The sequence below is a fragment of the Pteropus alecto genome, unplaced genomic scaffold (assembly GCF_000325575.1).
Source record: "Pteropus alecto unplaced genomic scaffold, ASM32557v1 scaffold8, whole genome shotgun sequence".
Classification (NCBI taxonomy): Eukaryota; Metazoa; Chordata; class Mammalia; order Chiroptera; family Pteropodidae; genus Pteropus; species Pteropus alecto.
This window is the reverse complement of record NW_006494609.1, coordinates 16,910,250-16,925,728: the sequence shown is the minus strand read 5'-3', so window position 1 is coordinate 16,925,728 and position 15,479 is coordinate 16,910,250. Positions and strand designations below refer to the sequence as shown.

The 15,479-nt window shown below is 50.5% G+C and overlaps 2 protein-coding genes and 1 pseudogene across 4 annotated transcripts in view; 2 read left to right on the top strand and 1 right to left on the bottom strand.

Moving 5' to 3' along the window:
• Window positions 1–305: 305 nt before the first annotated feature.
• On the top strand, window positions 306–424 carry LOC112473971 (annotated as a pseudogene).
• A 3,122-nt stretch (window positions 425–3,546) lies between these two features.
• On the top strand, window positions 3,547–7,863 carry LOC102893223 (interferon alpha-inducible protein 27-like protein 2). 2 transcript variants are annotated; one of them, XM_025042077.1, is made up of 5 exons: window positions 3,547–3,696; window positions 3,849–3,878; window positions 4,448–4,609; window positions 5,184–5,269; window positions 6,070–7,863. In XM_025042077.1, the coding sequence occupies exons 1-5, from the start codon at window positions 3,690–3,692 to the stop codon at window positions 6,079–6,081; spliced, it is 297 nt and encodes a 98-aa protein (XP_024897845.1). In that variant the 5' UTR covers window positions 3,547–3,689; the 3' UTR covers window positions 6,082–7,863. The 2 variants fall into 2 exon arrangements, with proteins under 2 accessions (XP_024897845.1, XP_006925617.1); XM_006925555.3 differs by lacking the exon at window positions 6,070–7,863 and having other exon boundaries at window positions 3,555–3,696; window positions 5,184–5,393.
• Window positions 7,864–11,481: 3,618 nt separating this feature from the next.
• LOC102892814 (interferon alpha-inducible protein 27, mitochondrial) overlaps window positions 11,482–15,479 on the bottom strand; it is a 5,299-nt gene continuing 1,301 nt past the window's right edge. For both annotated transcript variants that reach the window (XM_006925553.3, XM_025042076.1), the window contains 4 exons: window positions 14,648–14,776; window positions 12,825–12,854; window positions 11,952–12,113; window positions 11,482–11,704 (listed from right to left, as the gene is read on the bottom strand). In XM_006925553.3, the coding sequence (XP_006925615.1) occupies window positions 11,628–11,704; window positions 11,952–12,113; window positions 12,825–12,854; window positions 14,648–14,776 (398 nt within the window). In that variant the 3' untranslated portion in view covers window positions 11,482–11,627. The remainder of the gene's footprint in view (window positions 11,705–11,951; window positions 12,114–12,824; window positions 12,855–14,647; window positions 14,777–15,479) is intronic.

The window sequence follows — 15,479 nt, the reverse complement described above, 5'->3', positions numbered from 1 at the left end:
ATAACCTTTTCCCTTATGCTTAAGTGCTTTTTTGTGTTTGGTTTACGCTTACGGTTTTTATTTGCAGCTTCTAGAAAATCAGAAAAGATACAGTTGGCAATACTCAGGAGAGACTAATAACATGGCCGGTTTATATTTGAATTTTAGGTTATCTTTGAAAACAGCTTTTATAAACAGTAAAGTCTATTCATGGTTTGGGTTTTTTAATTAACATTAAGGATATTATTCCATAGTGTAGCAGTTAGCACGTCTGCTTTACGCGCAGGAGGTCCTGGGTTTGTGCCCCAGTGGATCCACAGTCTATGGTCTATGGCCATGCCACCCTGAACAAGCCCGATCCCGTCTGATCTCTGAAGCTAAGCAGGGTCAGGCTTGGTTAGTACTTGGATGGGAGACCACCTAGGAAGACCAGGTGCTGTAGGCATAAATAATAATAATAATAATTTTTAAAAAATTAACATTGAAATTTTCAAAATAAAAATTAAATGCTAATATCCTTAACTTTTTAGGTTTAATTAAAACTTCAATATCCTATGTATAAACCTAAGAGGATATTTACAACCCAGTTAATCAAATCCCGTAAATATTTTAGGTTGTATATATAGTCACGTAACCAGGTTTTTTTTAGGTTTATATATATAATCAATTTTATTTTTAAACACTGCATTTGTTTCTAACAAGCAAACCCTTCCCATGAACACTGGCAAATCTTATAAATCTAATGAATAAATATACAATTTTTAATTTTTTAACATTATCTACAAAATTGGTTTAAAAATCTAATGTTTCATCTTTATAATCACAAGATTAAATCTCTTACTAAGGTACACCATTGAAATTAGAATCATAATTCTAATCTGTCACATATACCAAATTATTATGCACAAGTAAAATATTCAATACTCAAAAATTATTCTTGAAACAAATGTCAAAATATGAATATCATTGGTTTTATATTTTATTTTCTCTTTTAAATAATTATAAACATTCCTAGGTTTTTAAAGTTATCTTCTAAGATGGTTGTTTTTAACAGAGGCAGTACTGCCCCCTAGGGGACATTTTCAAAATTCGATGACATGTTTTTTGTAGTCAAAGTGATGGAGGGATGCTCTAGAATTTAGTACTAGGACCCAGGGATGCCTGACATCCTGAAATATGCAGAACAGTCCCACACGACTAAAAGTTACCCTGTACAAATTTCAAAGGTCCCTTCATGTAAGCAAAAGAATTCATAATTACCTGAACCTAGAACTTCACCACGTTTTACATGGGTTTTTTGCATAGTTTCGATATAGATTAGATTTTCCAGGCATTGCAATTATCTTGAAAATCAGAGAGAAATTGTACTTTGATATGTTCTGACGTTTACCAAGAGTTATTGATCATTTCAGAAAATCATGTTGCCAGTAGCCATGTCATTCTTGGGTACTTGAATCAGCTGCCACATTCATGGTGATTAGATATAAATATATGGATAGGGATATATAGATATATTTCTTAAGCCCTTGTTTCAAATAATAAAATATAACAAAACAATTACTAATTTTCAGTTGAATATTATATTATCTTAAATCTAAACTTAGATGAATACAAGCAACTGATTCATTATATCTTCTGATATAATAGTGCTTGAGCATATACATATTGAAATACACACTTTTTATTGTAAATAACCTTTTATTGCTCTTGTATATTATAATTTCGGTGGTATATTGTGTATAACTAGATATTATTATGTGCGAATCCTATTTCAGGATAGTAGAGACTATTTCAAAGTATTTTTAAGCTTCACAAAAAATATGTAGCCTTGGATTAATAGTTCTGATACTGCCATGCTGTATACTGAAATTGAACAATTAAGAAATGGCTGACAGGTGAAGGGGCCCATGTTTTTCTCTACTGGAGTAGGAATTAACAGATAAGAGAGGGAGGAGGCTAGAATGGCCCATGTGATGATGGATTAGAGTTGGAGACATCAATGTGAACTCATGTTTGGCTCAACATCCATACAGGTACTTACAAATAAAAATTTTTATAGGTATGTGTATGTACATGGGTTACACAAATATCTATTTCCCTGCTCAGTAGCTGAGAGGGCCTAGAAGCAATAACGCCCCAATAGCAATGAGCACACCTAGCATGCAGGTGTTGAAGTCAATACCATGTTCTAATAAAAGAAATCAGGATTCCAGTTCTAGGACTGGGACAAGAAATAGACTAAATGAGCCAAGAGCATCCTTAAAAAATAAAGTTTATTTAAAAATACGTACTCGTTACATGAAGACAACTACAACATTTTACCAAGGGCTATAAAAAAATTTTTGAATAAAAAGAAAAACTTATCATGTTCATGGATGTAAGGAATAGCTTTCGTAAAGATGTCGCTCCTTAAATATTTATTCAAAAATTTAGCTCTATTTCAATCAAAATAGCAAAGAATTTTTTACTTTGGGAATTGAAAAAATATTTTAAAAGTTCATCTTAAGAATTAATAGGTAGGAAAAGCTAGAAGAGTTTTAAAACCTAAAACAAAATAGGACAGTCAGATATTAAATATTAGATTTATAAACATTATAACAGTGTAATATTGTTGCCTTAAGAGATAGCTTCAAACTAAGTGTAGATACCAGGATATAAATTTTGAACATAAAGATGGAATTTCAAAGCAAAGAATTGAAAAATAATAAATGGTGTTGGAACAATTGCCTAAGACATATACAGACATGTAAAGCACCCTATATGTACCAAACTAAACTCTCAGTTGATTAAAAAGTTAATTTTAAAAACTGAAATCTCAGAAGAACCTAAAGAAAATACAGGTGATGACGTATCTAATAACTAGTAGAAGGGACCTTTTTAGGTACATGAAGACAAAAAACAATAAACTAAAACACTGGCAAATTTCCATAAATGTTAAAACCTTTCTGTGTTTAAAAAAAATGCCAAAAAAAAAAAAAAACCTTGATGAGCTGGAAACAAAATTTGGCACCATCTGTGAAAATGGATTAAGATAGTTAATATATGACAAATTCCAATACATTTGTAAGGGAAAACAAATACTTCAGTGGAAAAAAAGGTCAAAGAGTACAATAAGACAATTCACAAAATAAGGACTGAATAAGCATAATAAACTTAAAAATTGTTTAACCTCATTAGAAGTAAAAAAAAAAAGTTAAAATAAGTCACCATTTTCACCCTTCGTCAGCAAAGTTTTTTTTTGTTTTTTGATTTTTAATGACAAAGCTAATTTCTAGTAGAGCAAAGTAGATCCTCCCACATACTTTTGGGGGGAGTGTAAAGCAATACGATATTTTTGGAGAGCAACCTAACAGTCATATCAAGCGCCATGACAAATGCATAGTTCCTGACGCAGCGATTCTACCTACAGGAAAATTTTATCAGAAAACCCTTGTGCACCGTGACGTAAACACCTCCTGTCCTCATAACTTACAAGAGCAAAACTGAGAGAGAATTCCGACTCTTAAAAAGGGGAGCCGATACACTGAACTATATGGCACATGCGCAGGGCGATCTAAGCGAGCTGGCGGGTGCAAGGCGCGCCCTGCCTGTTGCAGGACCCAGGAGCCGCTGCGAGGGGCGGGCCGTGTCCCCATTGGTTCGCCGGGGAAGAAACACCCCAAGGAGCGCAGTCATTTCTTGAGCGGAGCTGGGACCAGGAGGGCCTCACCATGCTGAGTGAGTCGCGCTGTCCCACCGGGATGGCAGCCTGGGCCGGGGGCGAGCCTCCCCGACCCCAACCCCAACCCACGAAGGGCCAGAGGAGTCGCTTCTCTCCCTCAGTCCCTCAATCAACTAACTGTCCCCCACCCTCCTCTCTGTCTCCCTAGAGCGGGCGGCTGCTGCTGTAATCGGAGGAGGTGAGTTACCTGGATCCCCTCCACCGCCAGGCCTTCGCGGGGCCCCTCACCCCGAGATGGCGGGAGACCTTAGAGACGCGGCACTGCGCGGGGGGAGAGGGTTACGAGGGCTGGCTCAGCCCCACCCTCCCCTCCCGGAGCCGTCTGGAGACTGAGGGGCAGATGCTCACGATGCCCTGGCGGAAGAGGCCACCTGGACCCCCACCCAGCGGCTCCTGTAGTCCTGATAGATGATGAGCGTGCAGAGAGGAGTGCACTTGAAAGGGGGGTGCTGCTAAAAACTGCAATGGTTTGTCTCTCTCCCCACATTTACACAACACACACACACACCCCCCTGGGGCTCAGTGAGGGGTAGTGAACTCCCCAGCGTCACCCAGCAAGTTAGCGAGCTGACTATGCCTGGACCTCCCATGACGTCTCTGCCCCAAGCTGGCTCCGCGCCCCGCACCCTTTTCTGTATCTCGGCACCCTTCTCCAAGCTCGGAGCAGACTCCCCAGAAACTGTCACGGAATTCCTAAGGGGTCCGCTTCTGGAGCCCACCCTCCGACCTAGCCCCTCTTCCCCGCAGTCGTGGCCGTGGGGACTGTGCCCGCGGTGCTGAGCATGGCGGGCTTCACCGGGGCAGGGATTGCGGCCTCTTCCTTAGCGGCCAAGATGATGTCAGCTGCTGCCATCGCCAACGGGGGCGGAGTTCCGGCTGGCAGCCTGGTGGCCACTCTACAGTCTGTGGGTAAGCGTCCTGGCCGGGAGGGTTGCGGGAGGTGGACCAGAGCCAGGACAGGATTCAGCCCAGAGGCTCAGCCCGAGGGAGGGCCTGTGCTCTCCCTCCAGTTCCGCGGTCCGCAGTGTCCCTGGTCCTTTGTCTCTCCTTCACTGTCCTCTTGCTGCCCGCTTCTGGGTGGGGTTTGGGGTAGAAGTGGAGGGTTGAGGGGATTCTGGGAAGGAGCCCCGGGTGGGTGATGTCTGAGCTCTGGGTTCAGTTCTACCCAAATCTGACAACTGGGTGGTCCAGGCAGGTCCCCTCTCTGGGGCCTCAGTGACCTCCTGTGTAAAGTAGGGAGACCCACAGCTCTCAAGAGTTTGTGGCCGACTCTCCTCTGTCTCCCACTTCCCATGAATTCACCCCGTCTCTTTTCTCTCCCTCCCCCCTTCCTCTCTCTCTCTCTCTGCTGCCTCCAGCATTCTCTACCCAGAGCAGAGCCTTTGTGGTTTCAGGACCTGGAGGAGGGATCCAGGTGGGATCTCTGGGCCCTGGGAACTGGCCACTGCACGGTCCCCATGCTCACCCTCTGTCTCTTCCCTAGGGGCAGCCGGACTCTCTACGTCATCCAACATCCTCCTGGCCTCCACTGGGTCAGTTTTCGGGGCCTTGCTCGGAAATTTAAAAAAGGTACCACCTTCCTCTCCCTCAGCTGGACCCAGGGCTAAAGGGGACCTGGAGAAATCTCAAGTTCAACCTGCAAAACTCCCACTTGGGTCAGAGAAGCATGTGAAATAAAGCTCCTGTGCAGATGTGCCTCTTCTTCTTCGCCCCTTGCACCCCGGGCTGGGGAGTCGTGAATCGGAGGTTCTTCCCACCCGCCTGGTCATGGAGGGTCAGACAGGGGTGGCGGGCTGATCGAGCACAGAATCAGTCGTCAGAGGCTTTGGTTGGTCCTAGTCTTACAAGGGGTGGGCTCTATAACCCCGGGGCCATTCATGGGCCTTCTGTGGGCCTCAGTGTACCCCTCATTCAGTGATGGGGTTGACAGAGGTTCCTGTCAGGAAGCCAAGGTGAGAGGTAGCCAGAATACCTATTGAGCCACTGATGCCAGGGCCCTTCGCCCTTCCTCCTGAATGGGCACTAGACATCCAGACATGAGAAGAGCCTTCCCTGCCTAAGCTCAACATTTTTGTGGGGAGGCTGGCAAGTGAACCACCAGGACGGTACCCTATGCCAAACGTTACAGTGGGGTCTGGCACTTCAGGGGGTGGAGACTGAATCAGGAATGACGCTATGTCTGGAAATCGAAAGGGAACTGACATTCACCAGCTCCTACCCTGATGGCAAGCACTGTTGTGTGTCTCAGAGTCTCCGTGCACCTGCAGGATGCGGTCTCATTTCTGCCACAGAGGTGTCATTCTCTGGAGTTTTGTGTGTGTGTGTGTGTGTGTGTGTGTGTGTTTCATTTTGTTTTGTTTTGTTTTTAGGATGAGCTGTAAAATAAATAGAAATAGAAGTGCTAAAACTTCTGCTTACACCCCAGCCGGCCATCTTAAGGAGATGCCATCTCCAGGATGCACACGCTGCATTCAGTAGACAAGTCAGCGGACGTATCGAGCAGGAAGTGCTGCTTAGAATGTAAAAAGCTGGAGAGAGCATCACTCCCACCCCACAACAAGAAAAAGCCAGACAGCCTACAAAAGCATAACTTTTCTTAAACCCCTAAGAGAGCTGAAGTAGCAGGGCCACCAGATGGCCGGAACTCTCAGGAAATTCGGTGCCCCCCAGGAGAGCTCTGAGCCACCTGGGGCAGAGCGTGGGGCTGCAGTGATTGCAGGTGAGAATTCAGCTAAAAGTCTTGACTGCTCAAGGCCAAGTAGGGGCTGCTGTGAGCATGTGGAACCCTGGAGAGCTATAGAGACAAAAGTGGTCTATAGTTTTCGAAGGACCTGCTGGGTGCTCCGAAGAAAGATGAGGGGCAGAAAGAAACCCAGAGAAAACTCCCCTCAATGAAGCAAGACAGGGAGCAGAGCCTCGGCTCCCACCTTCCTTCTCCCCCAGGAAACAAGAGCCTTTTGCTGCTGGGGGAAGGACAGGGAAGCCTGTAACCACTCCCGCCCCTTCCCGAGCACAGATGGGTAAGAAAAAAAACGTACCCCTAAGACAGGTGCAAAAACTTCCTGGGCCTGTATTCAGAACCCGCCCACCACCGGGAGAGGGGCAGGGCTATTGAGAAAACCTCAATGCCAGGCCCAGGCCCAGTGGCCTCCCCAGACTGGCTGGACAGGACCACGGAGAATGCCAGCGCCACCTCAGGAGTAGAGAGACCCTCTCCAAGACACACACACAGAATGGAACCCCGACGCTCAGGGTGGAGCAGATACTGAGAAAAATGGGGCTCTACGGTGAAGCTGGTGGTGTGCTCACAGCAACCACAGCAACAGCAAAATCCAAACTCAGCTCAACCCCTGATAAGATTGGCCTGACCCGCCGCCCCGCCCCCCGCCCCCTGGACAGGCCCAGCAGAAGGGGCGTACCCACTTCCTGGCATAAACGCTGTTCACCTCTGTGTCTACTGAGCTGTGCTGCGGACGCTGTTGGAGACTTCCCTGTACTCCCCAACACTCTTCCAGTACCTGCCAGCACCTTCACCTCCCTCTGAGGACCGCCCCCCCTGAGGCCTACAAGGAAGTATCAGGTGTTGGTCCCCCAGAATAGCCCTCAGCCAGTGATGGATTTTAGTTAGGGGATGTACGACCCATGGGGTAAGTCGCTCGAACCAATGGATGGTCCCTAATTTGTCAGGGAAAGTGTGGCCCAATCTCAGTTTGAAAAAGTGCTCCTCTCTAAAAAGTCCCTGTTACCAATGACACTCGAGGGTCCAGCTGGGGCTGGCCCCAAGGTGGCTGGCACCGGTGACCTGGTGACCTATCCCACCCCCAACCCCACCCCGCCTTGCTTCATCACTTTGAAATTGTTTGATTCATTACGAAAACAGTTTTATTTCCCTGAACATATGCCGCAGCTGAGAGTCAGCTGGCGGGCAAGGAGCCAGTTTCAGCCTCCAAATCTGGAAATAACCCACAGCGTCGACCGTTCTTGGCCGACAGAAAGACGCCCATCTTCGGCAGCGGCGGGAGTTAGGCACTCGGGGCCATTTCTTATAGCTTCTTTTGACAACGACCTAGTGGTCGGCATCACCTTTCTTGGAACGGTGAGCCGATTTTATGTGATGAGTCACGGGCAGTGTCTTGACCGCAGTAAATCTATTTTTAATGTTATTTGTTTTGATCCTCTCATTCCAGCACTTTTAGAGTTGCTCTGTGGGTGTTTAGGGTACCCGAGAAGTGGGGACTCGGGAGGACCGGGGACAGTGCTCCTAGAGAACAGCCCCTTCCTCCTCCCCAGTCCAGGGGCTGTAGAAGTCCTGACACCTCCACCCCATCCCTCCGTACACTCCCCTCACCTCGGGTCCCTTTCTGTGCCCACGGTTTTCCACACTCTCAGATCAGCACTGTGTCCCCTCCCCATTCGGGGGAGCCAGTGAGGAAGCTGCGCTTGTCAGGGGGCGAGTGCCCCATGGCTGGGGCCAAAGCAGGGAACGGGCCGGAGACAGCAGGGGCCGAGGGTGCGCCCCTTCCCGCGAGGAGTGTCACTTCGAGGAGTGGCTCTTGCTGTGATCTGGCTGAGCCCTCAGGTGGCAGTCCCCTCCTCAGGCGATGCTTTCCTCTGGCTGGTAGGGTTCCCCAGAAGACCCTTCTTCTCTCTGTTCCAGAAGTTATAACCCGGGGTGCAGGCTTTCCGGGCACCTGTCAGTGAAGAAGACTGAAGGTCTCCACACTAGTATCAACGCTCATTTTTAGGAAGCTCCCGGTGCCTCCTGGCCCAGAGACCCGACGTCACCGAAAATAAACCTCCAGTCATCTGCTGGAGAGGGCTACTTGGGGACCTGCCTGCTTCCTAAACAGACTTCCAGCCAGCCCTCTTGCTGCCCGTCCACCTCAGGGCCAGCCTCCGGAAGCACTCGCCACTCCGGTCCTGCAGGACACAGTTGCCTCTTTCTCCCCTTTGCCACTGACAACTTGAGATACAGCTTTTTGGGAGCCGGCTAAGTAGAACCACATGTGCCTGTGATTTCTGGCTCCTAAAATTGTGATTCTGTCGTCTTCTCTGCCCTTCTCTTTGTCCCTGTGGGTTTAAGCCTTGCTTTAATCTTTCGCTGTGGTTTTAGTGGCATATCGAGAAGGAACAGGTAAATCCTCTCTGTGGGACTGATTCTTCTATTGCTTGCAATCAAAGATGCCCTACTGTGTTCATTAGAATGGATGTTTGCTTGCTGTAAGACAGGCCCTCTTGTCCGGAACGGGAGAAGACTTTCTCTGTGACTCAGTCATATAGACATCTGGGAACTGGGAGGGCTCCCGGAGCTGTCCCCAGAGGCCCAGGCACCTGCACTGTATGGCTCTGCCTTCCTCAAGGTGCTGCTCTCATCTGCAGGGTGGGAGATGGTCACTCTTCCTCTTGCGGCAGAGCACACAGGAGGCCCACCCACTCCGCTTAACTGCACGCACAGAGAGTAGCAGACTTCCCCTCCGCTCACCTCTCCCTGGCCAGGACCGCGTCCCAGGAGCACACCTAGCTGCAGGAGAGACTGGGATGCAGAATAGACGGGAGGCAACCACTAGTGACCTCTGCCACGCTGATGAAGACACTGGTCCCGGCGGGAAGCTATCGTAGATTGCCACAGTGAGAATTCACCTCTGCCTCCCTGCACTGTCCCCTGCAGCATGCTGGGCTGCCATATGCCAGGATATGGTTGGCAGTGAACGTGCCCTGCTCCCCTGACACTGGGGGCTCCTAAGGGCAGGCAGAGACCCTGGAACCGCAAGGGATGCTGGGCTGCCATATGCCAGGATATGGTTGGCAGCGAACGTGCCCTGCTCCCCTGACACTGGAGGCTTCTAAGGGGCAGGCAGAGACCCTGGAACCGCAAGGAGCAGGACCTGGAGTCCCAAGGGTCAACGGACTCAGGAATCCTGGGGCTGCCCCATGTCCAGCCAGCTCCCGAGTGACCCCTCAGTGGAATGTCAAGGCTGTATTCGTTTTCTATTCCTGTGTAACAGAGTATCACGAATTTAGCAGCTTAAGATAATACCCTTTTATTGTCTTATAGTTGTAGGTCAGAAATCCAGGTTCTCGGTTTAGGGTCTCACAAGGCCCAAATCAAGGTTGCAGCCAGACTGGGCTCTCATTTGGGGGCTGTGGTAAGAATCTTTAAACCCCTCCCTTACTTCCAATCTCCGATTCCTGTTCTGTGACGGGCAGAGAACACTCGTGGGATTAGATGAGACCCACCTGCAAAATGTGCCTTTCATCAATCATATATCTGCATAATTACAGGAGTCAAATCTCATCACAGTCACAGATCCACCCTCGCCCGAAAGTGGGGAAGTATACAAGGCAAGGGAGCCCTGGGTGCCATGCTTAGAATTCCACCTGCTAAAGAGGCCAAACCCTGACGGCCAGAGGCGGAGAAACAGAGCAGACCCAGGAAACCCGGATGTGGGGGCTGCAGACTCGGTGTCGTCCCCAGAGTAGAGACGGGCCCTCTGGGAGCTGGAAGGCCTCCCCTTCGTGAGTGGGGTGGGGAAGGAGAAGGGGACACAACATGGGGTCCAGAATGAGTGATCTGGGGAGGGGGATCGCGTGCTGTGTGCCGGGCCTCGGCAGCGAGGGAGGCCCCCACCCCCACTGTCCGTCCTCCTGGACCCAGGTCAGACCCGAGGGCCTGTCTTGTGGGGAACCTGGACTTCTAGCTCAGGCAGGGTTTTTGCCTTCAGCTCCAAGGAGAGCCTTCAGTAGCTCTAACGAACAGTTGGAGCCATTGTTTTGAGAATGTGCATTTTGGAGGGGAAAAGGTTCATAGCTTTTATCAGATTTTCCAAGGCATCAGAGAAAGGGGAGAAAGGAGAGAAAGGAAAAGCATCAAGTATTGAATTAACATCCCAAGGGATTTATTCTTACGGCTGCATAGCAACCATTCTTCATTGACCCATAGGAGCCATAGAGGACACGGAAGTTGTTTAACTTTTTTGAAATGTCCACTAGACTCACAAGTTTCGTTCTTGCCGAAAACGGCTCCTGGCAGGCTGCTGACAGCGCCTAGGGCAGGGTGTGCAGGGCTGTGAGACCTGTGACCGCGTCCCTGTCATGTTGAAAAGCCTTCGGTGTCTCTCTGGAACCCTCAGGATGAAGTCTAAGCTCCCCTTTCCCAACACGCCGGCTAAGGTGTGAGTGTTCGTGTCTCCCACCCCCACCCCACCCCCCAAATTCATATGTTTAAATCCTAACCCCCGAGCCAATGGTGTTCAGAGGTGACACCTTTGGGAGGTGCTTAGATCATGAGGGTGGAGCATTCATGACAGGGATTAATGCCCTTATAAAGAGACCCCAGAGAGCTCTCTCACCCCTTCTGCCCTGTGAGGACACGGCGATACGATGGCCGTCCAGGAAGCAGGCTCTCGCCAGACACCTAATTTGCCGGTGCCTTGACCTTGGACTTCCCAGCCTCCAGAACTGGGAGAAATAAATTTCTGTTGTTTATAAGCCACCCAGTCTTTGTGATTTTTGTTACTGCACCCCAAATGGACTAAGACGCTGCTGTTACATGTTTTCTTCTGGGGGGTGAGGGGACGGCCAGGGCTGAGGCAGTGACATGGTGGAGCCTGTGCTTTCAAAGGCTGAGCCAGGCCACTTAGGAACAGCTTCCTGCCTTCCCATGTAGGCTCCTTCCGCTCACTGCACCCCAATACCATGTGACTCTGTGACCACATGTTTGGGAAAGAGAAGCGAGCGTTTCCCCAAGCTGACTGTGAGACAAAAGGAAGAGTTACAGGAGGGTTGCAACAACTCATTTTTATTCCTTATCTTTGTGTGGGGGTGCAGTGTTCGGCACATTATCGCCCCAGGACTGGTCTCCACTGCATCAAGCTCGTGGGAGGGCCTCGCCTGGTCCTCTGCTCTGCGGCTGAAGTGACAGACAGCTCTATACCATATAGCCCATAAGGGCAGACCCAGCCGAGCCCACAATGAGTTTGGACGTCAGAGAGAGTCCAGCCGCTCCTGGGGGAGAAGCGGAAGGTGAGCAGAGGGGGATGGGCAGGCAGGGGCAGCTCTATGGGACAGAATAGTGAGTCAGAGACTCCAGAGCCTCTCAGGAGACCCTGAGGCCCAGACCTCCCCCCACCCCCACAGTACCCTCTGTTTCCCAAACCCCCAGGATGGTCCCTGGGGCTAAGATCTGGGCTGGATCCTCTGAGGCTCTTGTCCTCCCGGCCTGGCACAGTGAGCCGTGCCAGGGGACACTTACCCACGGACTGCAGAGTGGCCACCAGGCTGCCGGCGGCAACTCCGCCCCCATTGGCGATGGCGGAGGCTGACATCATCTTGGCCGCTAAGGATGAAGCCGTGATTCCTGCCCCGGTGAAGCCTATAGCGCCCAGCACCACGGGCACAGCCCCCACAGCCACGGCTGTCAGGAGACAAGAGCTGGGTTAAGGGGATGGCTCAGGGGAATGGACCTCCCCCCACGTACACACACACAGTCGGTCAAGCTGGGGGACCTCACGGTGGGTGGCGAAGGGGGTGAACTCTGAGCTTGGATGAGACTATAGGCACGGCTGGCAGTCACAAGATAAGGGGGGCACAACTAAGTGGGGAAAGCAGAGGGAAGGGCTGTGGGGTCACAGGGAACAGGACTCTGCTTAAATCCCAACCCTGGGTCTCCACGGTGTCACCACAGCAATGAGACGCCAGCGTCACTGAGCCGATGGCATCTCTTTAATGCTCCTCCTATGTCCCAACTCTGTGCATGTCTCATTCTACGTAACCCTCAGGATAACCCTACATGGGCAATACTGGCCCATTTTTCAGGGGTGGACATGGGAGCTCACAGGAATCCAAAGACACGTCCAAGGTCACACAGCCAACATTCTGCAAAGAGAAGACTGGGCCCCTGCCAGGGCTGCCTCTGCACCTGCGGGGTTCCCACGGCACCCCTTGTTTCAAACTCTGTTTCCTGTTTCCAGTTCCTTGTTTCCTACTCATCTCCATCATTCTACCCCCTTTTCTACCAACTATGTGAGGCCTGGGGCAAACCCGGGCACGCCAAGGCCGGCTGCTGCCCAAGTCCCAGGGCCTGGGGACAGATGGGGACTTCAATCCCTTCCATAAAGAGACTCACCTCCTCCGATCACAACGGCAGCAGCCTTGGCTGGAAACCAAAAGAACATTATGTGAGTAGATCCACGTTGGCCTCCCCTCCACTCCCTGAGCCTTCGGCCCACCTATGGGGTGGAGGGGGCGCTGCCCCAAGGTGGGAAACACAGGAAGGAATGACCCTGGCCTGACACCCCCTGTACACCCCCTACCCTGGCTTCACTCGGAGAAGTGGGATTTCCTGAGAAGATGGACCCCACAGCCCTGAGCTTGGCGAGCATTGCTGGGGTGTCTGATCGCAGAGGCAAATGACCTGTCCTCAGTAGGCGTGCATGCCTTGGCCCAGAGTTATCTGGGGGTGGGGTATGAGATCTTCGTTCCCGAAAATTCAGTTATCAGGTACAGGTTTTTGTTTTGCTTTGCTTAATCTGTGTGCTGATTAGTTAGTTGGAGGATTGTGGGGGCATCTGAAGTTATCTTTTTCTTTTTCTCTGTGTTCCAAGCCAGATTCCGTAAAAACCAAAACCAAAACCAAAACAAACAAAGCCTTACAGGTGTGGGAGGAAGGCCACCCACTGCAGCACCCTCTCAGTGGGTGCAGGATCTTTGGCGAAGCAACTTAGGGTACAGTGTTTTGACTGGGGCAGGGAGAGGCGAAAGGGCCGGGGGTCATGCTCTCTGAGCCAAGATGTTAAGCCAAGTTCACTTAAAACAGAGTCAATGTTTGCTTAGTGTAGGGTTATATGACTTTCTCCCATAGTCCACACAGCCAGAAATCTTCACGTAGAAAAACGTGCTTCATTTGCGCTACCTGGCTGAAGCCGGCAAGCACTGGTGAATGCTTGAATGCTACTTGAGAGCAATGCCTTAATGAGCTGAATGCTAATGATTCTTCAGGGCCTGACCTGGTGCCCCCTCCTCCAGGAAGCCACCCCAGATCCTCCCAATCAGAACTTAATCCTTGCTCCCTGTGGCTGGAGCCACTCACAGCACTGGATCACATTTAGGTGTGCGTGGGCCTGGCTCTCCAGCACAGTGGGTCCCTGGGGAGCAGGCAGAGGTCCTAGTCTGCTGCGGCCATAAGGGCCAAGACTGCAATCTTTGGGGCCAGGAGTTCCAAAGATAGCGAGATGTGCAGGAGTGAGCTCAGGTGACTCCCCAGGGAGGGAGCCTCTAGGTGACGCTGGAGAAAGTAAAATAAGAGGGATGTGGAAACCAAACCCTGAATGTCCAGGGGCCCCACCTGGGTGGGGTATGAGCCAGAGAGACTCAAGCATCAAGAGCCCGGTTAGAAGGTACCACTTAACGTTACTGTTTGGCAGGCGAGGTGATGCCAGCCCGGCCAGCAACTTGGCACACGGAGGCCCCAACATCAGAAAGCTCACGGAAAGCAGGTGCTGTTTGTCTAGCAGCCTGTCTGCTGGGCCCCCCCAGGGGTCGTCCATGGACATGCCCTGTGCTGAGGCCTCCCCAGAGCCTGGGCGCTGCCTTCCCTTTCTACTCCTGCTCCCAGCAGCCCCCTGCTCCCTCCCGGCCCAGGGCTCTCGCGGTTTCCTCGTTTGTAAATAAGGGACAATTATATCTTCGCCTGGGGTTGTTATGAGAATTAAACCAATTGATAAATGTCAAGTGTCAACCTAGTGACTAGGATACCGCAGCGTTTGAGGAAACCTAGCTGTTCTTACTCTTTTCGAATCCGGACTTGCTTATCACCGGCTGAGGAGGCTTCCATACCTCTGACAAGCAGGAAGGACCCCTGGCTGCGGCTCGGGCCCTGACTTTCTTGTCACACTTTTGTACACTGAGTGGGGGCCCAAGGAGGGGTGTCTGTTACCCGGGGCCAGTTACCTCCGAGTGGGGAAGCTGACAGGGCCCCAGCAGGGAGTCTCAGTGGGGAGAAGACTTCCAGTGTCCCCAGCAAGGATCCCAGAGTAGATACAGTTGAGGCCAGGACAGCATTGGATGGCAGGGGGAGCCCTGAGGGAGAATCCAGGGGTCAGAGGTCAGGAGTTGGGTAGTAGTGAGAGGCACTGCTCCCTTCACCTCATTCCGTTCTATGCTATTGGTGCTGGTGAAGGTTGAGGGACCCCTGGACGTCCACCCAGGGAGAAGCGTCGATGGCGGTGGATGTGCCCACAATCGCTTTGCTGCAGGGAGAAGCCAGGATTGGATGCTCACTTAGTGACATCGACAGATCTCAAAAATATAGTTTTTCAGGCAGATAAAAAGCAATAGAATGAGATATACAACACGTTATTCTGTATGTAAATTAAAACACATGCAAACCAAAAAACCACCTACGTCGCAAGAACGTGAAAAACAGACACACATTAAACGTCTCTAGAAAGGCTGGCTAAGGGAGGGGCAGTGGGGGCTAAAGGGGAGATAAACGGCGAGAACAAGTAAATAGAACCAGAGAGGGGCTCACGTGGACTAACAAAGAAAATGGGCCCAAACCGAAGAATTTTGTTCAAATCAACCCTCTGGATCTGAGAGGCAACGTTACAAACTGCTACGAAAGGCTGGTCGGACCTGTAGGTAAAAAGCTAAAGAAGGTGCATTCCAGTGACAAGTCCAGGGAAATGGGAATCAGTGAATGTGACCAGCCTTGGGTCCCCTCGATCTGCTGGAGGGGACTCGGGCCCAGCAGGGAGGGGGCCGAGACTCCTTGAGCACCCCA